The sequence below is a fragment of the Arachis stenosperma genome, chromosome 1 (genome assembly GCF_014773155.1).
Source record: "Arachis stenosperma cultivar V10309 chromosome 1, arast.V10309.gnm1.PFL2, whole genome shotgun sequence".
Taxonomy (NCBI): Eukaryota; Viridiplantae; Streptophyta; class Magnoliopsida; order Fabales; family Fabaceae; genus Arachis; species Arachis stenosperma.
Genome location: NC_080377.1, coordinates 1363000 through 1386827, shown reverse-complemented (window position 1 = coordinate 1386827; position 23828 = coordinate 1363000). Strand labels below are relative to the sequence as shown.

The 23828-nt window shown below is 28.1% G+C and overlaps 2 protein-coding genes across 2 annotated transcripts; one reads left to right on the top strand and one right to left on the bottom strand.

Moving 5' to 3' along the window:
• The first annotated feature begins 7491 nt into the window (after window positions 1–7491).
• On the top strand, window positions 7492–10596 carry LOC130982309 (peroxidase 72). The gene is made up of 4 exons (XM_057906309.1): window positions 7492–7769; window positions 8209–8400; window positions 9142–9307; window positions 9959–10596. The coding sequence occupies exons 1-4, from the start codon at window positions 7545–7547 to the stop codon at window positions 10375–10377; spliced, it is 1002 nt and encodes a 333-aa protein (XP_057762292.1). The 5' UTR covers window positions 7492–7544; the 3' UTR covers window positions 10378–10596.
• A 3309-nt stretch (window positions 10597–13905) lies between these two features.
• Window positions 13906–16358, bottom strand: LOC130961358 (pectinesterase-like). Its single transcript, XM_057887226.1, has 2 exons — window positions 15455–16358; window positions 13906–14683 (listed from the first exon to the last, which is right to left on the bottom strand). The coding sequence occupies exons 1-2, from the start codon at window positions 16356–16358 to the stop codon at window positions 13992–13994; spliced, it is 1596 nt and encodes a 531-aa protein (XP_057743209.1). The 3' UTR covers window positions 13906–13991.
• Between the last annotated feature and the right edge of the window lie 7470 nt (window positions 16359–23828).

Sequence of the window (23828 nt, the reverse complement as noted above, 5' to 3'; positions counted from 1 at the left end):
TAGTTCTATACTTTTATATTGATCGAAAATAGATCAAGTGAAGTCTATATATGTAATATATAGATTACATAAAACCACTTCTTTTAAAAATTTCAATACATAGTATGAATGATTATAATATTATACTAATTTTTTTTAATTTAATTTTAACAAAATTAAATTTTAAATCTTTTAATTATAAAAACTCTAATATTATGTATGTTATGAAATCACTTTTTTAAGAATTTAAATTGATAAAAAAATACATAAATAATTATATCTTTAAGATTATATTTGAAAAAAAAAAGATTGAGACTGAAAGATAGAAATTTAATTAATTTTTTGTATTGTGTTTGATTTTAAACGTATAAAATTGAGTTATATTTTAGTATTTTATTTGGTTTAAAATAAATATAAAGAGAAACCTTAATTTGTTTTTAAAGATGGGGTAAAATTAGAATTTAAAAATTTAAATGTGAATATTTTTTTAAAAAAAATATTATTAAAATTTTAGTCTTTATCTTTAAAAATTTTAGTCTCTTAACTATCAAACATAATATCAAATCTCAATTTCCCCAATTTCGGTTCTCTCAGTCTTTGAAAACAAACATAGCGTAATAACATAAGAATTCAAACCTATTTCTTAACTATTTGAATCAAAATGTGATGTATTATATTATAGGATAAATTATTATTTTAGTTCTAATATTTAGACTAAATTTTAATTTGATTTTTAATATTTTAAATATTTTATTTTAATTTCAAAAATTTTTAAACGTCCTATTTAATTTTTAAAAATTTTTAAAGCAGATTTAATATTGTCCTATCATTAATTCACTCAAACAATTCGCATATTAAAGAGCTAATAACATACGTTTGATTTCAGTATATAAGTAAAATTGATTCACTAACGATCACTAATATAAAAGTTTTTCCTTTTGATTTTGAAGTGTTGATTATTGATTGTTAGGATTTGGAGTTTTGTATAAAAAAAATTGAAAAGTGTTGCAAGAAGGTTTTAGTTATATTTTTTTTAATACATGAAAGAAAATATGATTTAACTAATAACGTTATTAACGTCCACGTTACTCATTTTATTAACTATTAGTGTCAAATTTAATGGTAGGGCAATGTTAAAGCTATTTAAAACTAATTGAGATAGAAATAAGATGTTTAAAATGTTAGGAATTAAATTAGAATTTGATCCAAATATAAAAGACTAAAACAATATTTTATTATATATTATATCTCAACTACTGTAGTTATTTACTAAAAATAATTAATGCTACACATTTAAGTCTTTTTGTTAATCAAGTCTAATTAAATTAGTCTAACATAACAAAAATTAGTTATAACTAGTATTATTTCAAGTCTTATATATTTTTTACCTTATTTGAATTTGGTTCATAAAAAGACTTGGATGTATAGTATTATTTTTTATTAAATCCATTTCTTCTTTTTTTGTTTTCTTTCAAAAAGTGATTCTGTGCTGTCTATGATGTATTACCGCGTAGACTTTGTTCCTAAGAAACAAAATTAGAAGGAAAACACATGGAAGAATTATTGCTTTCAGATTTTGAGTGATTCAAATTTCAACATCATAGAAGAAATTGAATTGTTCTGATGGGTAGTAGTATCTATCATTTGGACACAATTTTGGTGAGAAATTGAGTCAATAATTTGATGAAGTCAACTGAGCAGGTAAGTCCACGTTAACTTTATGGACTTAATCTATAATAATAAGACACCCACATAACAAACCTGCAGATTGACCAAGCTGAAATTTAATATTATTGTCATTGTTTTCTGGAAGCATTTTATTTATTATGGATTTAGTAAATTGCAAGCGAAGCATTAAATTAGGTTATTTGTTTGGCTTTGGATGCATAAAAATATAAAGTCTTTGGTCTCATATGGTATACTAATTAAAGTGTACAAGCAAAGTGCATGTATAAGTATAACTCTGGGACAAACATAAAAATGAAGTATTTGTATTAAAAATTAAAGGTAACGTTTGGAAGAGAGATAGAGATTGAGAGATTAAAACTAAGAAATAGAGACTGAAAGATAGAGATTAAAATAAATTTTAATATTATATTTGGTATAAAATAGGAGATAGAAATTGAAATAAGAACGGAGCTTTAATTTAATTTGTACAAAGGATAAAGTTAAAATTAATTTATTTTAAATGGGATATTTTAGGTATAAAAAATATTAGTCTCTAAAAATTTCAATTCTCTGTATCCCTACTTTTTAGAGATACTGAGATACTTAAATGTTAGGGACAGAAATTGAAATTTTAGCGCCGGTCTCTGAACATATTGAGTCTCAATCTTTCAGTCTCCGTCTCAATACCTCAAAACAAACGCTCTCAAAAAGTATATTTTTAAAAATCTTTTTTCCGTAATAAGATTTTTTTTTTAAAAATTAATGGTAGTTTTATTTTTTATATAAAAATTAGTTAATTAATCTTTTGATGTAATATTAAAAAATTGTGAACAGATCGGAACAAATTTAAATTGAAGAGAAACGCATAATTTTTTAAAAAAATTATTTGGTAAAAACCCTTTAAAATGATTTAAAAAAAATTTGTGCCTAAATATATTCTTGACACTGAACATATAAAATCAATTGTTATGCCTATTGATCAAATGATACTTTTAAAAGTATTTTACTTTGGCCCTTCTATTTTTTTTATATTTAAATTTTTAAAAATGTAATTAAACATTTGTGTTAAAATGGATCTTTGTTCTCTTACTCTATTTTATTTGTGTTTATCTAACATCTTACTTAAAGTTAAATTAAAAATAAATAAATTCTCATATATTATTAAAAAAATTATTCCTAAGGCTTAAATTACGATGATTTCACCGCAAAAAAAATAACCTATCATCTTCAAGGAGGATACCATGACTCTAATACCATGATAAAATTGTGAAAGAATAGGGAAAGCAAAGAAATAATTTTTATTGATTATTGATTGATTGAATTGAACATGTGTTGTAAATTATGAGGGTAAAACTAAATATATATAGAGCATTGTCCTATGAAAGATAAAAGTAAAGATAATATAAGAAGAGAAGATAACATAAAGATAAGATAAGATAAATTAATAAAGACTAAAATTAGAACTGAACAAGACTTCTTTATTGTTGTCATGGGCTAATATAGAAGAATAGTTTAATACGCCCCCGCAAGCTAGTGGATGGAAGATGTCAATAATCCACAGCTTGAATAAGTTACGATGAAATTGTTGAGGAAGACGCGTCTGACATGGTGACGCAGAAGAAGATGCGTGCGGCGGAGCTTGAGCTGCCGACGGTAAAAACATAAAAGGAGATGCTGTGCTTGAGCAGCGACCTTCAAAAAATGCGTACATATAACGCAATAACTTTAAATGGCGCATAGAGCGCGATAAAAAAAGAGGGCACATGGAGCGCAATAACAGTGCAGATGAAACTGCTAAAACATATGCAGATTAAACTGCTGAAACAAAATGCAGATATGACTGCTGAAACAGAATACAGACGAAATTGTCGGAATAAATGAGGCGCAGACGGAATTGCTGGTAAAGAACTGGGGTAACTAAAACTAGGGTAGGATTTTCACTTGGATGCCTTTAACAAAGATTGGTTGGATCATGAACTGAATTGGAAGATTGATTATTCATTGTGAGAGGAGGTTGAAAAAGAAGTAGGGTGATTTCTCACCGAAAAGATGATAGCTTATGTATCCTCTTTAAGGAGGATACCAAGGCTCTGATACCATGATAGAAACAAGAGACAAAACTGGAGAAAGGATTTGTATGTCTATTCAAAATTGTCTGGAATGATACAATATAAAAGGATATTTATAGGTACCAAGAGAATCGTAATAATAAGAACGTAATCTCCTATAATAAATATTCAGATGTACTAAATAATACTAATTGATCCTAATAATATTCTAACACTTAAATTCAAAACATTTTACTAGAAGATTAAAATATTTACAATTTTGGCTTTTTTAAGATATATTATTATTGTAAATTAGACAAACAACAATTGTGATATACTTGACTCAAGAAGTAGAGAGAAAAATAAAAATAGAATAAAAATATGTATAAATTGATATATAAGATTATACATATAATTTATTTAAATTTCTTCAACTAAATTTACAACAAGTTAATGATTAAAAAGAATAGTTTTCCACAACTCAAATAAAATTAAAGGTCTTGATTCCAAGAAAAATAATAGGGACTTTGAAAATGAGATACATTCGGTAATGTTTTCTTGTGTATAACTTTAACTGCAAGAATACGTTAACGATTTAGAACAGCATTAAGCAACCAGGTCCAGTACTCACGGGTTTTTACACCTTAATTTTATACACGGTGAAAATTCGGGTGCAGTCGACTAAACGTGAAGTTGATAGTTGAGAGTCATTAGATGATTTGACTGATTTGACTAAATTTTCACCTAACAGCTCTCATATATCAATTTCACGTGAAATCGACTATACCTGAATTTTCACTCTTATATATTCTTTAATTATTTAATTCTTTTACTATTTTTTTTCCTTTATGGTAAACTAAAAGTTATTGCGTGTTGTTAGTAGCTTAATTGGACTTTAATTAATTTGTCCTCCAAGTATCTTACATTCGAAGGTTACGTGATTTAACATGCAATGGAAAATTTTTTTGTATTATCATTGAAATGTATTGATCAACAAAGTTACAACTATTATACAAACAAATAGGATCATCAAGCTCTTCTAACATGAAGATGTTCATACTTACTAAGATTTAATCATTATTACATTAAGGTAATAAAGGTTAACATATTATGTAAATTACAAAATCAATGAAAATTAATCCTTAAGCTTTTTACTTAAACAAATTTCACATGCACTTTAGAAGATTATTTCCCAAGCAAATTAATCCGATCCTACAAACTAACTACCGCAACTAGAAGTATTTACACTTTTTAATCACATAAAATATGTTTAAACGCTACCGATGATAATTTGGCAAGTGATAAAACCAACAGAGTATAAGATTATAATTAACGAACTGCGGATCGAGTTTATGGACGAAAAAAATACTGTTTAAAACAAGGTTCGAGTCTTTTTCATATTTTCAGAATAGGGTAAAATATTAAAACCATCCCCTTTTGAACGCACTGAGAAAAGTAACTTGAAAATAATATAAAACACAACAAAAATAATAAAAAACAATATTTTTATAGGGATAAATAATTTTTGTATTCGGTAAATAATTTATGTATTTAATTCAAAATTTTGTAAGATTATTTGGATAATTATTTAAAAAGTATATAAAAAATTATATCAAAATTAAATCTCTAGAATTTTTAATTATTTCTTAAAAGTATTTTTGACTATTAAAAAAATTTTAAAAATAAAAATGTATATTTTTTTAATTATGTTTATAAAAAATCACGTCAAAATTTAATATTTAAATTAATTTTAAGAATATATATTTAATATTGAATTATTATATTTTTAAATATTTTAAAAATATTTTTTTTTTGTTAACAAAAATAGAAAGTATTTTTATCATCACTTTAAATAATTCAGAATATATCACGAGGATGAAGTAGTTACATAGATTATGCTAGAACATCCCTTAGCTTGAAAATAAATAAGAAAAGAACGTTGGAAACCTATAAGGATCGGAAATAATTAGTTGTGTTAATTTAATAATTTTGATTAAAATATGGACAATGTAAAAAAGTTTTATACATATTTTTAATTATGTATCGTTATATGAGAAAGATAATTGTTTTTTACAACAACTACATGAATAGTTATCTAAATTAAAAAAAAATGTGTGATCGAAATGCATGACTATATAAAATAATTTATGAATACATGAAGTTAAACCCTTATTTGTGTATATATCTGTTTTTACATTCTCTCTCTCTCTCAATACTCCCTCTTTTTCTTTTCTTTTTTTTTTTCTTCCTATCCGTTCTTGTAATTTTATTATAATTAAATCTCGATAGTTTAAAACCTTCTATTTAGGTTTAAAACTTTAATTTAAAAAATAATATTATATTAATTCTAATATTTTTTACATAAACAAAATTTAGTTATAAATTTGATAAAAAATTATATAAATTAACAGAGTAATTTAATTTTTATTTAATTTATTATTGGTCTCATTTTTTAAAAGAAAACTTATTACATTTTATACATTTTAAACTTATTCGTATGTATCTGAATATTGAAAGGTATATTTAAAAAAAAAATTATAGAGATAAAAATTTTGATGTGATATTTGTAAATCTGCATAGAAAAATAAGATCTTTTTATTTTTTAAAATTTGTGATTTCATAAATTTTACCCCAAACAAAATTTTTTTGGTGATTTTGTTAATGTGAATGGCAAAAAAGAATTAAAAATATATTTTAGGGATTGAATTATTTTTTATATTTGTGCTCTCATATATGAATTTTTGTCCCTTTTTCATTAATTTTTTATTTTTTAAAAAAATTTTCAATAAATTTTTTTCGTACAATTAAAAAATAAAAAGTATAAAAATTTTAATAACAAAAAATATATAAATTTATTGTGAAGCTGAATATGAAATAGTTATGAGACAAAATAAAAAATATAGAAATTCCTAACTAGAAAATACAAAAACTTTTGCTACAAAAAGACAAAAATTTCTTAAAAAATAGAGGAATTCAATTTGATACATGTCCTTAAATAGTTAAATAAACACAAAAATAAAAAATTACGTATTTTCTTCCAAAATTTTAGTATTTATTATAAAGAGTTTTCTCTGTTTATCATCAAAGAGGAAAAAAAATTATAAACAAAATACATTTCTGTATTTTTTTCTTAATGTTTGTTATAAGAAATTTTATCCTTGAAATTAAAAAATAACGAAAAACATAAAAAGTTTAATAATAAAAAATACTTAAATTTATAAAGATGAATATATAATAATTAAAAGAAGAGACCCTGAATAAGAAGAATGAGTAAATGCAGAAAAATTAGAAAAGAGGAAGGGGGCAGAGCAGAAGAAGTCAAAAAAAAAAAAGGAGAAAAACACGAAGAAGATGTAGAAGAAAAAAAAGAAAGAAAAAAAATCAATTAGGATTTATTATAAAATTGATTTGTAGATCAATATATACTACACTGGTATCATATAAATATACATATACGTATACGTATACATGTCTACTAGTATATGTACTGAATTTGTTAGTTTATTGAGTATCTATCTACCAGATTCATATATGAGTTAGCATGGCAGGATGATGGCCCCACTTAATGACTTAAACATAAATTAATGAGTGTATTATCCTTGTGATAATAGTTAAAACATTTTTAAAGGAAAAAGCTACGCACTCCATTTTATTCTTCTCTCCCTCTAAATTTGTATGCATTTGAAAAATCAGTTTGCTACCAACTCCAACTTCTCTCGATTCTTTTTCCCTCCTCATAATTTTCAATCACTATAAATACCGATTCCCCATCACAATGCTAACGCAATCAGATCAAGTCTCAAACCTTCTCCTTCAACTGCTACATACTCTCTCATTTTATTCCCCTTCATGGCCAACTCTCTGAGCTTTCTTTTGCTTCTTTCTTTACTAGCCTTTGCTCCCTGCTGCCTCTGCACCAAGAAACTAGGGGGGTTCCTGTACCCGCAATTCTACGACTTTTCGTGCCCCGCAGCTCAAGAGATAGCCAAGTCCATTCTTGCCAGAGCATTCCAGAAGGAACCTCGAATCGCCGCTTCGCTTCTCCGGCTTCACTTCCATGACTGTTTTGTCAAGGTCTCTCATCTAGTTTTATAATTTTTTTATTTTTGTTTCGCGCGATATTCTCAGCCTAGTAGAGTAAAGACTAATTCATAAAGAGAGTTTGTTATTAGTCAATGACTAATCAGACTAGTGAATTAACCACTCAACTAATCCAAATTGGTCATCTAATTTTATAGATAGCATTTGACTTCTGTCTTCTTTATTTCTGTTTGAAACATATTATTAATACTATATCATATAGAGAAGTGCTATGAGACAACAACTTTTGTGTTTTATAACTATTAATTGATCATTAATAGTATTTTTAATGGTGTAAGATCATTTAATTTTTTTTATGATTAAATGCTGACCAACTTTTTAAAAAGTTGCTGATACCAAACATTCTCCATCATATTTTTTAAACTATTCTTCCTCAAATGCGTGATTGATGGTTACAACATTGCATATGCAGGGATGTGATGCTTCAATATTGTTAGACAGCAGCGGATCCACGGTGAGCGAGAAGGGATCGAATCCTAACCGTAACTCAGCTCGAGGATTTGAAGTGATTGATGAGATTAAATCCGCATTGGAGAAAGAATGCCCTCAAACAGTGTCTTGTGCTGACATTTTGGCTATTGCTGCTAGGGACTCAACTGTTATTGTAAGTTTGTAACACTTCCTTTTGCTTTCTAGTTTCTACACTCACATTTATATACTATTTCCAATCATTTCAGCCTTGTTATCAATTAATATCTCCATTAATTTTTATTTATCAATAATTAATTTTTGGTGAAAACCATATGCAGTTGATTTTATATGAAGCTGTTAGTTATGAATAATTAAATAATAATTTAGTCAAAGATGTTAAATTATTTAACGGTTCTCAATTAGCAATTTCACATGAAATAAATTTATGCGGGTCTTTAGTCTTTACCTTAATTTTTTCATAACTTACTTGAGCGTTCTGTGTTTTAAAAAAATACATTTTTTAGTTCTAATATTTTTAAATTTATTCATCAGGATTTTTCTTAATATATTCTTTTAAATTATGATTGAATTAATTATGAAACATTAGGAAAAAAATAGAAACCATTTACATTTTGAAAAAAAAAAATTAAGTCTTGTGGTAAACGTTAAACCTTAAAAGTAAAAGTTATTTTTGTTAAATTATAAACAATATATGAACTCATTTTTAGTATGTACATAATAATTATAAAAAAATGTATTTCATTTTTTTTATTCATCAATTTTGAAATTTTGGTATATTTGTAATTCAATAATGTTATATGTACGAATTATTGATTTTGTAATTAATTTTGTGTATATATATATATATGATTGTTATTTTAATAAGAGTGGTTCAAGAAAATCATTAATTATTGCTGCTCATTTTTTTACACAGAGTGGTGGACCAAGTTGGGAAGTACCTTTGGGGAGAAGGGACTCTTTGGGTGCAAGCTTAAGTGGCTCCAACAACAACATTCCTGCCCCAAACAACACATTCCAGACCATCCTAACCAAATTCAAGCTTCAGGGGCTTGACATTGTTGATCTTGTTGCTCTCTCTGGTACACTCCTTCAACTTATCTAATTCTTTTGTGTATTATGTTAACCCATTGATAATTGAAATTGTTAGGCTATCTGTATCAAGTATCAACATATGCTCTGTATTTCAAAAGTTTAACTGCATAGTGACACATGAATTTGTTCTAATATCTAATACAAACCATAGTTACATGAATTTGCCAGTTAGGTACTGTAGTGTGTATCAATTCGTCCGTATCGCGTACTAATTCATCTACTCAGGTGTAGTCAACTTCACGTGAAATTAATAGTTGAGAATCGTAAGATAAAAATTTAGTCAAATCAGTCAAATTATTTAACGACTCTCAACTATCACCTTCACGTGAAATTAACTGCACCTGAGTTTTCACCATATTTTTCACATAAAATATTTTACATGTAACATATTGTATACTATTAAAATATTATTAGAGTTGTTAGTAGTTGGGAATTAAGTCAGTAATAGCTAGTAGTTAGTGGATAAATATTTATGAGATTAATTGAAAATATCTTTATAAATAACATGACTTTTGTATCATATAAAACACAACTTCATATAATATTATCTTCTTATTCTGCTTTTTTTCTCCCAAAAATTCAACATATACCATGCAACTATGATACAAACATAATTAATATATGTGTGATTGTTACAGGAAGTCACACAATTGGGAACTCTCGGTGCACCAGCTTCAGGCAAAGGCTCTACAACCAAACAGGCAATGGCGTTGCTGACTTCACTCTCGACCAAAACTACGCATCGGAATTGCGAGATCGGTGTCCAAGTTCCGGTGGTGATCAGAACCTGTTCTTTCTAGACTATGTCAGTCCAATCAAATTTGACAACAGCTACTTTAAGAACTTGCTTGCATACAAGGGCCTTTTAAACTCTGACCAAGTCCTCTTGACAAAGAACCAAGAGTCTGCAGAGTTGGTTAAGAAGTATGCCGAAAACAACGATATTTTCTTTGAACAATTCGCCAAGTCCATGATCAAGATGGGAAATATTTCTCCTCTAACTGGCTCCAGGGGAGAGATCAGAACCAACTGCCGAAAGATTAATGCTTATTACTGAGACATTATTCATTTTTCATTGCGTGAAGACTGCACTTGCTTTGTTCTTGCGTTTCTACTTTTCTGTTGATACTTCTTATTCATTTTTCATTTTTTTTTTCTTGTGAAGATGTTGTTCTTGAATTTATGACAGATGATGAAGCAACTACCCTTGTTGCGCTGTTGGAGAAACATGTGTGTTGGGTTATTTAGAATTTTGATTACATTCTTTTTCGTGGAATTTGTGTGTCAGCTATCCAGTAATCATATATCTACTTTTAAAGAAATCATTATCTTTTTCACTCTACCGTCAATTAAATTGTGAGCAACATAACTAAACAACATTATTATTAGATGACTAATTATTCTTTTCAGACTTAAAAAAATTGAAACTGAACTATAGAAAAACCAGAAATAAGACTTTTATAGTGTTTCAAAAAGAAATGCATTTAGAGGAGAAAAGAGAGAAGAGTAAGCCACTCATAAACCAATTTTCGTAGCTATTTTTTCTACCTTTCCTTTTCTGAAATTGCAGCATATATAGGTAGTGTATTTCAATATGAATGATGTGGAAGGGGTGTGATTTTCTACTTGTTTGGTAGTTGCAATGTTGTTTTTGTGCTTGTCCTTTCTGCTTTATATAGGATTTGGATGGGTGTACTATTCCACCATGATTCACCCTTTGTCTTTTATTTTTATCCTCATGACTGGTACTAGAATATTGTGATTTCAGTTCCTTTCTCTCCATGTTTGTGCAACAACTATTCTTTTCCTTGTTATGGTATTACCTTTAGCACATATTGGGTTGTTTTCTTCTCAGTCTTGGTAAACCTTTTTTTCTTTTCTTTTCTTTTTTTTTTTTTTCATACAGCTCACACACACTCTCATAGCACTCTTACACACTCTACTTAAAGTTCTTTACTCATTGTCTCAGACGTAATTTATGAAACTTACATATTTTGCCAGTTTCAGAATCTCATCACAATTTTAGTAAGTTTGATTCTTCAATTTTTGTGAAATTGGGCCTAATCTCTATAATTTGGATCATATCTCTTATAATCCAATCATGTGTATCGTGAGATATAATTTATTTTACTATGAATGTTAGGTTTATTAGTTAAATTATAGTTGTCAAAATCAAACCACTGATCCAACCGACTAAATTATTAGTTACACTGTTTAAATTATAATAAATAAATATAATTTTAAAAATGATAATTTAATTTGTATTGTTATATATATATATATATATATTTTTTTAAAAAAGACCAAATGTAATAAAAAATAGCATGGCTATTTATTGCACATGTAAAAAGATCCAAGTTTGATTTTAAGGAGGAATTTTTTTTGTTAATTTCAACAATTTTGGTTTACACCAGTTTTGACCGGTTCAATCCAATTTTGACTGTATTTTTTTTTTTTAATGGTCAGAATATCAAATTAAACTAATTTAGGATTTGATTTATCAGTTTTTTGTCGAATTGACCACTCCAATCTAGTTTAAATAACTATGGGCTAAAATACTCAACAAAAAGGCCTAGTCCGTGTTCTATAGACAAAAGGTGAAGCCTATTTTCCATATATATATGAAGTAGGCCAATTATCCGATTGTGTTTTTGCATATTATGTGCATTAGCTCGGAAGAGCTCTTATTTAAAAAATACGGTTATTGATATAAATATAGGACATAATATGATATAAAATATGTGAACATATTATTTTACTCTTTTGTTTTTGTAAGATATGAAGAGATAATATATCTATAAAATCATAAAGTAATATTTTAAAAAATTGTAATATTTTTTTAATATTAAAATATAAATTAATATTATTAAATATTTTTACTGTTTTTTAATTGTAAAAAATATTTTAATTAATTTTTTATTTTAATAATATTAATATATATTATTTTAAAATTTATTTTAAGAATATAAATTGAGAATTAAATTGAATTTGCTGACATATGATAATATTTAAATTTGTCTAGAGAATTATTTTTTATTTTTTTTGAAACACAATAAAATACAAAAAATATATGTGTTAAACGAGTGTCAAATAAATATCATATTCAAAATGTATCCGATTTGTAGACACGATAACTCAATAAAATATCTGTGGTTTATAAGTTCTTATATTTAAGACATGTTATGGTGAAAAAGAAAAATGACCAAGAGAATGAAATTTTTTTTTATAAATAATTAAATATTTATTTAAAAAATACATCATTTTATTTTTATTAAATTTTTAAAATAAATTATACACTTATTTTTATTTTCTTCGCCAAAAGTCTCACATCATATAGAATTATCTCTTATATTTTTCTCGTTGACTTTTCTTCTATTTTATGTCTTTTAAGTCCAGGAAAAAATTTGATTGAAATTATGAGTTATTTATTTATTAAAAAATATTAAGTGATCAATATTTTTTTTGTCTTATATTCAAATTAACACTAACTAATCTTTCTGATTGATCATCTAAGATTTCTTATTTATTTGTTGATTACTATCATTGGCTTTTTCAATTGAATTTGGTTAATCCCAAATCAATCTCACTTATCTAAATAATGTTCTTGATTATATATAATATATAATCAGAATCAAATATTCATGGTAGAGATATAAAATTTCTTTTAATAAGTACATAATTATTGATTAGAGATATTTAAATAAAGATGTTTACAATATTTTTTTATGGATATTTATGTGCCATGTTATTATTGAACATATTTATTAAACTGGTCAATAATTTATTCCTTAATAAACTAAAACAAAATTAATTTATTATTACATTTGTGATTGAGGTGACAATAGTAACAAGTGTATTTTTGTAATTGTTGATGATATTATAAATTAGATATTTAAAATATCGGATGCAAAATGCACCAAAATTACTTAATGATAAATCAAAATTTTTTCTCTTTTTTCTTCTTCTTCATTATTATCTTTTTTTATTCATTTTTTTCTTATTTTACTTTCTCATTTACTCTGTTAACAAGAATAAAAATAAGAAAAAGTAAAAAAAAAAAAATTCATAATGATACAAAATCACTAGAAAGAAAAGGAGAGAAAAAATGTAGCAATAACAATAAAAGAACGATAATAAAAAAAAAACACGCAAAGAAGAAAAAAAAAAAGGAAGATGATAAGAAAAAAAGAGAAGAAACACAAAGAAAAAAGAAAAAAAGAAGGAGGAAGAGAAAGAGAGAAATGCAGAAATTGTTTTACATAGTTGGACCTTGTATTCAAATTTCATTAATCAATGATTTTTTTTATAGAATTTGACCAACTTAGCTGAACTTGGTTATTATCAAAATTTGAATGTGTAGCATAATTATTATTAATTATCATCATTATCTTTTTCAATTGAATTTGGCTAATTTCTAATCAATTTGAATTATCAAAATAATCCGAATCAAATATTCATTGTATGTGGAGATATAAAATTTCTTTCGATAAGTATATAATTACAAATTTAGTGAAATTAAATTGAAGACTTTGAACCTACAACATATTAATCCTATACACATTTTCCCAATCACTCCCCTGTCCTCGAGGGAACACAAATTTGAACTAGCACTATAGACAGAGAGACACCCAACACACACCCACAACTAATGAAATTAAAGTATTGACAAGTTCAAAGGCCAGTTTCAAAGGGAACACCAGTGCCAGGAATCCAGGATCCACCATCCAAGAAATTAGCAACAGTAAATTTCAAAGCCTCAGAAGGGTTGGTAATAACATGAAAGCCAGGCCATTTAACCCTCCCTGCAGTGTTAGCACCAGCTCCAATATTCATATACTCTCCATAATACAATGTATTCAAGGCAAAGCTTCCCGCCCATGGCATCCACCCTGCCGCTTCAATCAAACCGTCCAGGCTACTCTTCACCACCACCGTTCTTGAGTACTTCTGCCACGGCCGGCCCAGGAAGCACTTCACAGATCCCTGAACTGGCTTCAGATCTGAAGCCGCCATGATACGGCAGTTGTGGATGACAATGCCGGTGTTCTCGTTGGGATCGGTTCTCCCTTGTGCTGTCACTGCGTTCTGTTGCTTACTCATTGGTTTTCTCAAGAAGATGTTGCAGTTTTGGAAGAGGGCGACGGCGTCACCGAAGATGAAGTCTATGGTGCCGTAGATGTCACAGTCGCGGTAGAATTGGCGTTGGGAAAGGACGTATAAGGTGTCTTGGTAGCCTCTGAAGCTACAGCGGTAGAATACGGAGTGATCGGAGCTGGAAAGAAGTGCCACCGCTTGGTGCTTCTGTGGCCCAGCACTGTTCTCAATTGTTAAGTCCCTGGCGATGAATCCATCACTCGACACCGCTGAATCAAAGTCAAGCCACAAAGTAACGTTACTTCAATGCATTGACTTACTTTACTCTAAATTACTCTAAACTGAGGAAACTAGTAGTGTTTAATAAAATTTACCTATGATAAAATTTAGTGAAAACTCACGTAAAAATGTTTGTTTTTCATGAAGTTAATTGTTAAAAATAGTTAAATAATTTATATATTTAATTAAATTATTATTTAATAATTTTTAATTATTAATTTTATATGATATAATTTTTATTATAAAATTATAAATTTAATAATAATTAATATTTTAATATTTAATTGGTATAAAATTATTATATATATTTAATTACAAAACAATCATATCAATTAATTTTTATATTAGCTATGTAATTATTTTAAAAAATAGATATAGTTAAATAATTATTATAAAAAATATTTTATACTATCAATTATTTTTCGACTTGAATAATATATATATTTCTTACTTTATATATAAAAGATCAGAAAGAAGTTAGTAAACCTATTGTGATAAGTTATAGCGGCTTTCTCAAAGGAAATTAACATTATTTATTAAAAATAATAATAATTTAGTACAATAATTAATAAGTATAAAAAACTATTTTTTTAAATAATTAATATTAATTAATTTTTTATTATAAAATTATTTTTTAATTTTTTTTAAAAAATTTAAAATTTAAGATTTAAAAATTAAAAATAATCGGGAAAATGGTGTGAACTCTATTAACAATGAATGAAACAATAAGAAGATGATATTGGTATAAGGTATGTACTTACTAAAAGTAGCTGAACCAACAGTGGTGGAGCCATCTTCATAATTCTTGCTACCCGTAATAATGGTAGCTCCAATACCATCCCCAAACATCATCAAATTTTTTATACCTCCCTTTATGTTCACACTCTCTCGGTAAACGCCAGCTTTCACGTACACAACCACTCGACCATTCTTATTCACCCTACCCGCCGCCGCCACGCCCTCCGAAACACTCTTGTAATTCCCACTCCCGTCCTGTGCCACCACAATGTCCGCCTTCGGTGCCGCCGTTCCCGGCAAAGCCTGAAGAAGCCTCCTGTCGGAAGGAGATAGCCACTCTGGGAAGCCATTAAAAGAAAGCAATTTTCGACCGCCGCGAGCAACCGGGTGTTTTGGTAACGAAGTGAAGGACGTTAATGTATTGGTAATGGCCAAAGAGTTGCTGAGCAAGTTGGATAAGTTGGTTGAAATGGATGGAAAGTAGTTTAGGTAGTGAGATGAAAGGTTAGAATCAAGAAAACCGTTTTGGCATGTTTGTTGATTGGCAATAGAAGCACTTTGCCATGTTAACCTGTCGTTTAAATTGTTTGAGCTCATTGAACGGTTGATCTGATAGATTGTATTCTCATAGAGTTCCAAACAATCTTGCCATGCGGACTTGGCTCTCTTGTCTTTGAAATGGTTGGATTCCATGGTTGATGAGACAAGTTTGTGTGCTACTATTGCTTGGTCCATGGTGACCTTAAGGGCCATGTCATGGAAGGAATAATAAGAAGATGAAATTGAATAATTGGTAGTGCCAATGTAATGGTTACAAAGAGTGGGATATGGAGTTTGATTGCATGATAACTTATTATCAGTGCCATGCACAATAATGAAGAGAGAATAAAAGCCTAAAATAATGTATGCAATGACCAAGTTGCCCATTATGAAAATGAAATGACCAATAATAAGGCAACCTAGATTGGTAGCAATGAGAGAATTATATTCTTAGCTTGTATATATTTGGATTATTGTTGAATGCTGATGAATGAAAAGTGCCAGTGATGATGTGCTATTTATAGGCCAAAAAGGTATGGATAATTCTTATTTGTGAGTGATACAATACAGTTGAGGTATTAATGTGGGTTTTGTATTTTTTAAAGTTGTTGACTAACGTATTTAAGGACAATGTGGATTAAGTTCTATCTACTTGTTAATTCAAATAAAATAAAAAAGTATAGTAGTTCATCTGGAAAATAATAAAAATTAAATAAAGTATGGTTTAATTTGGTTTTTCAAAACCTAATTGTCTGGCATAATTAAGGACCATTATTTGAAAATTTATTCTATATTCATATGAATATATGATACTTTTATTTATAACTAAAATATGGCACTTATTTAAATTCAAAAATATTATTTTATGTACTAAAATCAGTCATCATATATTTATATATAAGTATATATAATTTAATTTATTTATAATGTATATTTTATATTTTAATATATATTTTATACTAATAATTAATTTTAATGCTGATTTTAGTATATATGTAATATATTTAATTTAAGTTATAATGACCACGTTTTATTTTTGAATACGAGAACAACTATTTTTAAATAGCATTTTTGTTTTACATATTAGAATGTATAGATTAAAATAGTAGCTAGTTAAATATTTAGTTGAATTCATAATGGGAGGACTCTTTATTATTGCTTATCCATAGTAATGTCATGCTAGGAGTTTAAACATTAATTAATTGAAAAAGTCTAGGGAGCCAATGACCTAAGCGTACAATGTGTACAATGGAGGTTTAAGAAGTATTAGAGATATGACCATTAGTGTTACATTGTTCTGTCAGGTTACGCTTTTGGGATGAGTGGTTTCAGATATGGTATTAGAGTTCTAGATTCAAAAAGTCAAGAGTTCGATCCTTGGTGAATCCCAAAATCAGTTTAATTTTTTATTGAGATGTTTATTATCCTTGGTATCCGGATGGTTATCCTTGGTATCGGATGGTTATTCTAGCTAGTATGGTGATGTTCATTTTATTCATGGCTCCCTAGCACTACCCTAATTATAAATATATAATTAATTAGTATTTAGGAAAAGAAAATTAATTACAATCTAACTTAATTTTGACAGGTGTAAGCTAAGCTAATGCTAAACAAAAATAATTATATTTTAAATTTATTTTGAAGCGTACGTGCAATGCAAGCTAGGCCACCAAAAAATATGTTATTGTATGTCGAGAATTTTCTTGGACGTCATATTTCAAAACAAAGTTGACGTGATGCATGCATTTATTAAGAATGATAATAGCCCATCCACAAAGATTAGTTTTCTATTTTATAGTTGTTATTATCAGTTTTGGAGGATAGACAACAAACTTTAATGGGTATGCAAATCAGTTCTTTCGGGTTGGAGTCACTTTGGTTATTTATTTGCAGTTAGAATCTCTTATAATTGGTAGCGTTCTTGAGTTGAATAATGATATGCCAAATTATATATAGCTCTTATCCGGCAAGATGAGATGAGTTCTAACCTCTTTGTTAGGGAAACGGAGAGACATTGCAACAAACGGATCCAGAAATGTTGGAAATTAAAGGAGAGTCGTACTAGAAAAAAATATTATATAATTAAATAAGCATTATTAAAACATGTAAAAATATAAAGAATTCAAAGGCTCCAAAGACTAACTCCCACCATATTTACATGGGTATGTTACTAATGTATATGTGTATGTATATGTATGGATTTTCAAATCCTATATTTTCTGGTAAAAATACACAATTTAAACCCAACATCAATTGGTTAATATTCTTATGGTTCCACATTGGAAATAAAAATAAGTATTTGAAGATATCGTCATTAATTCTTTAAGGTTTAAAGAAAGTTATTTTTAACTATATTAAAAATAAAGTTAGTAAAAAATTTTATCAGTAAAAACAGGCTCTATTTTTTTTTAATAATAGAGAAATTTTAATAAAGACAGTAGTTACAGCAGTTCTCATTTATATATTAAGTTTTTTTTGATTGTCTAATATTTTATTGTAAGAATTATATCGCACTATCTTATAGTTTTGGTGAGGATAAAAAATTAGAAAGCTCAAGATGCAATGGATAAGATGGCAGATTACATGTAGACCCATAAATCAATGAGGATTAATTAAATTTCAAATAAATACCTAAAAGCCTTTAACCTTGCAATGCTTGTGAAATAAGGCTAGGGGCTATTACTTAACCAAATTCAATGCTTAATAAAGTCTACAAAAGTAAATACTATAGGTTCACAAGTTTTCTGAGAGCAAAGATAAGCAATAACCCATTATGGAATTAGAGGAGTGTCATGGAGGGCAGAAAAAATCCTAAAAAAAGACTAATCTAAAAAATTGGTAGAAAAAATACAGTAAACATTTAGATAGGCTCATGGGTCAAAGAATACACTGCAAGTATGCCTATTGTTACCTAAAATAATGACAAAAATTCTTAATGGTTCTCAGACTAATTTTGCCTAACAAAACTTAAGACCAGGTAAAAATAGCAAAATTTTTTCAATCAGAAATCGTTGAAACAATCCTTAATACTTCTATAAGTGAAGGCGAAGATAAACTAATCTGGATATGGACTAACAACGGTAGATATTCTGTAGCATCAGGATACCAAGTAGCCTTCCTCTTCTACCACCCTCGAACAAAGTTCCTTCTTGATCGATGCAAGCAGAAGGAGATTTGGAGATTAAGCCAACCTAGAATTAAAAATTTTATTTAGAAGATGGTTCATGAAGGTTTAACAGTCAACAAAAAGCTGCACTCCAGAATTGCTTCTTCTAACTTGATTTGTGCTCGTTGTCAAGCGGACAAAAAAATAGCGAGTCGTTATATTTTTTACTGTCCAAATTCAGCGGAAGCGATGGAAGCTCGCGGAACTGAATTTTTCAATCATGCACAAAAAGTGAAAATATGAGAACGATGGTCAGAGTTAATACAAGTAATCAGGCATAGAAGTTACAATTACTCAAATGAAATAGAGCTAGCAGCAAATTTATATTGGTAGATTTGAAAAACAAGAAATGAATTGGTCTTAATAAAGAATGAAAGACGTCTTGAATGTGTGTTGAAGTGGCCTATCAATTCATGCAAGAGAAAGGAAGAAGCTGAGTTTGGCACATAGTGTTCTTCGTAAGAGAAAAGATAATAAAACTGTTTCTGTGAAAATAGGGAAATTACTCTCCCTACTCAATATAATTCAATTACATTTGAACCTTGACTTTTGTTAGATCTTTTTCAATTATGTCCCTGTATATAGTCTTTAGTAGACCATTTATTGCATTAATAACATATTATCTTTGATAAAAGAAAATGTTTGCATACTCTTTAATAATATGATCTTAGAGTGATTAAAGTGTACCAGAGAACCTTTAGAGAAAAAATATTTAAATTTTTAAATTTTTTGTGATTTGAATTTTTTTTTAATTAGACTTAAAAAAAATATTTAAAGGTTTCAGACAATTTGAGTTGAGAAAGGATAAGAAGTTTAAGATAAATATTATCTTGTATCATTAGTTGATATAGTGAAAATTAAATCTTAACTATGTTGGAAGATTGCAGTGTTATTGATCTTTGTGTTACTTATGTCTGAGTGTAAAGATGATGAAGAGAGAATGAGAAGAAATAGATTTTTTAAAATAAATATTTTATTTAGAGTATAGGTAATTTGGACATAATTTATTTTTTGTGTCCTGCTAGTCCTGTTTACAGTGTAAATGATTTAATTATGAATATATCTCGTTTATACTATAAACGACATAAAACACATACACTTCTAAAGGTATCACGGGTGCACGCATGTTAAGTAAACGAGATATGTTGATAGTCAAATCGTCGTAAACGAGATATGCTCAAATGGGACCTATATAAGTAACTGGTTGACACCGTTCCTCATTTGTCATTTTCACTCCTTTTGGATTCTCTTCTCCATCTTAGAGCTTTTTTTTGAAATATTTGAGTTTGTTGGATACTATGACGTGCACAAATGCACGGTCAGATAATATCAACAAGCTGAACACGACATGACATATTGCTGGAGTGATCGACTTCGAGGTTAGTGTTGCTATTTTCTTCTTTTAATAAAGAAGCATATAATTAGGGTAGTTTGATTGATTTTATTGATTTTAATAAACAATAAACTTTTTTGAGACATCCAGATGTGGCTTACTAATATCCAAGATTTTGTCAGAGTGCAACACGGAGATTCTAAGGATATCCTGCTGCAAATTATCTCCAATGCACGTGGTACTTTAATTTGCTTGATCAGACTCTACGACCCTATACTCGGCACTCTTCCGAATATTATAATTTTTCACATCTAGTATGACAGCCTTCTTGCTCTTGAATCTATGACCAATGAAAAATTTCACACCGTCGTTTATGATGTAATCATCTCCTCCTATATTGAAAAATAGAGTATTCTCATGTGTTGTGTCAAGATTCAGCGTATGATAGTGGCTAGCTACAGTGACAACTCCATAATTGATTGTGGGACAGGCGAAAGATATTGAACTGATCTATCTACCGGGGATCTCAGGTACAAAGTCCTCCTCATCATTCTCAGTAGAACTATTTTCATTGCTATCCGTGACATATTCTTCATTTGACTCATCAATATCCACGTCTATGTGTTCCACTAGACTAGCACAATGCATAGGAGGTAGTGCAAGAGGTGGATAATCTTAGACAAAATTCGAATACCTAGAACCACTACCACCTATGTTACCAATCTTTGCAGAAAGTTCCATCACTTGTTGAGCTATGATTCTCCCATGGACATCAAACATTAGGTGCACATGCTTATCACCGTCGAGTTAAAAAAAATAAAAAAATGAAATACTCTATTTTCTATCCGTGTTAACAACCTATATCGAACTCTTCCAATTTTCTTTGTCCCATTAGCACTTATGCTCGTCAAGATTAGGCTCTTTGACTCAGACAGAAAAAATCTAAATGATGAGTGCGCAAAATGATAAGATTATCACACTCAAATACATACAACCCCATCATAACTATTTTTTATGTGACAATCAGGATTACACTCATAAATATATATTTATCACTAGACATTTTTACTAAACTTATTGAAAAAATGGAGAAAAGAAACTTATATGTTTGTGAGGAAAGTTAATACTTGCATCTCCTTATATAACTGATTTAAATTTATATTTTGTTTATAGTGTAAACAATTAAATTATGGTCATATCTCATTTATACTGTGCCCGTCTTCTCTTATTTTATATGTTTAAAATCTATGTCTTATCTCATTTACACTATAAACGAGATATATTCATAATTAAATCATTTATACTGTAAACAAGATAATAAATAAGATATAAAAAGATAAATTGTGTTCAAATTACTTATATATCTAAATAAAATATTTAAAATATTTATTTTAAAAAAATCAAAAGAAAGCAGCTGTGAGATATTTAATTTTTAGGATTTTGTTTATTATCAAAATATTCTTTTCATTAAAAAAAATCAATTTGGTCTATTCTGCCTGAATATGTCGATGCATAATGTCGATTCAGTGGTGCAGGTTGGGCTAATTTTTAATTTTGATAGATTTAAAATCTCAATTTAATCCATCTCTTTCTACAATTTTGATAGTAAACTTGTTTTATTTTGTCATTATTGTTTGTTAGGCACAACTCAACTATAACTTCCATCACTCATACAAATATATAAATGATAATTAAAAAATAATTGACTATTTAAATAGTAGTAAGTATTAATAAATATTAATAATAATAAAATAATATAAATGAAGACTACACTATTATAATAAATAAAAATAAATAATGTACTTTTGACTCATTAAAAATATACTAATATTTACTAATATTTAAATAATTAATCATTTTTTAATTGTCATATTATATGTTTATATTAATCACAAATAGAAATAGCAAGTGGACTAGTCCATATTACCCTATTCCATCCTGTTTTGTCTATTGAAAACATCCTAAAATCTTACTGCGCTTTACCTAATAGTGGATTGACGAGTTGGCGGGTTAAGCCAGCCAATTTTCTCTCTCTTTTTTTAAAGATAATAGTGGTATTTTAGTCAATAGAAAATTAAATATATAATGTCCAAAAATCAAGACAAAAAACTAGAAAAAGGGAATTCTCTAATATTCACAAATAAGTGAAATTGTAAAAAAAAAATAACATAAAAAAATAGATAGGAAAAAAAATCTTAAGGCACTATACATAACGTAAAATTGATAATTCCTGGTTCAACTTAAGCGATGTTACTAACACTTTTTTCGGAGGCTCCTAGACATGCTGAAAGACTCGCTGACACCTTTCCTTTCAAATATTCTAAGCTATAATCAAAACCAGTCGAGCTCTTTGAGGGATTATTCCTTGAAGTCTAATTTGTAACACCGAATCCCTCCACCAATCAAAGAACAAGAAACATCTATATTTTAGAATGAGGTAAGTCAAAGGACTCTTCTTCTACACTAGATTAACGTCTCCACAAAAAAATAGACAGTGTATAAGTGATTATAGAGCTAACTTGCAGATTGGATAAGTTGTCGAAGTAGATGGAAACTGCTGATGGATGAGAAACAAAACAGAAAGCTTACCATGGAGGATTTTTCACGCAAAGAGCAAAATCTTGTGAGGGATTTTCACAGCTTCCATAAATGGCTTTAAATTGGCCTCTGTTGCATGAAATTCAGACAAAATTCAATGGAGGTATGAGAAAATTGGTAAGCAATCATGTATCTTGATGCCACATCATATGTTTTTACTTAATTTATTACCCATTAAATTGTGTCTTTGCCTTATCCTGAGATTATGGAGAGGATTTGCTGAGCAATTTTTGGAGGAAAAAGATTTGAAATTAATACTTGATTCCATTATTTATTTGACAAAAATAGGTCTTTCACCTATAATAAATGGTAACTGTCTGATAGTAGTGCCACAAATGGTAGAATAGTGAAGGGGTAAGGAGGAGGAAGCCATGATTTACTGAGGATTCAGATATCACCTGAATTTACTTTCGAACTAATGTCTTTCTTTACAACGCCTTCCTTCAATAATACTTTGCAACTCCAAGAAGGTAAGTTCATACTTCTGCTATAAGGATAAAATTAAATATAAAGTATTTACCTTTAAGTATTCTAGAAAGAAAATAGTTAGGTTGAGTCATGATTTTTCAATACTGTTTATCTAAAAGAGTCAGGTTTTAAGTCCTGAAATTTTTAAAACCAAACCCGTCTTTTTCTTAGGCCTAGTCATCTTATCCCAACTAATCTACACCATTCACCTTTCAAAACCTTGCTACCCTCACTAGAACTGGGTTAGAATACTATGAATTTCATTTAGCAAGTTGTCAAGAAGTTTAAAATA

Excerpts from the sequence above, each read along its gene's own strand:
- LOC130982309 (XM_057906309.1), top strand. The coding sequence starts at position 7,545 with ATGGCCAACTCTCTGAGCTTTCTTTTGCTTCTTTCTTTACTAGCCTTT. Across the intron at positions 7,770-8,208 it reads TCCATGACTGTTTTGTCAAG|GGATGTGATGCTTCAATATT; the intron begins GTCTCTCATCTA and ends TTGCATATGCAG. Across the intron at positions 8,401-9,141 it reads CTAGGGACTCAACTGTTATT|AGTGGTGGACCAAGTTGGGA; the intron begins GTAAGTTTGTAA and ends TTTTTTACACAG.
- LOC130961358 (XM_057887226.1), bottom strand. The coding sequence starts at position 16,358 with ATGGGCAACTTGGTCATTGCATACATTATTTTAGGCTTTTATTCTCTC. Across the intron at positions 14,684-15,454 it reads TGTTGGTTCAGCTACTTTTA|CGGTGTCGAGTGATGGATTC; the intron begins GTAAGTACATAC and ends ACTTTGATTCAG.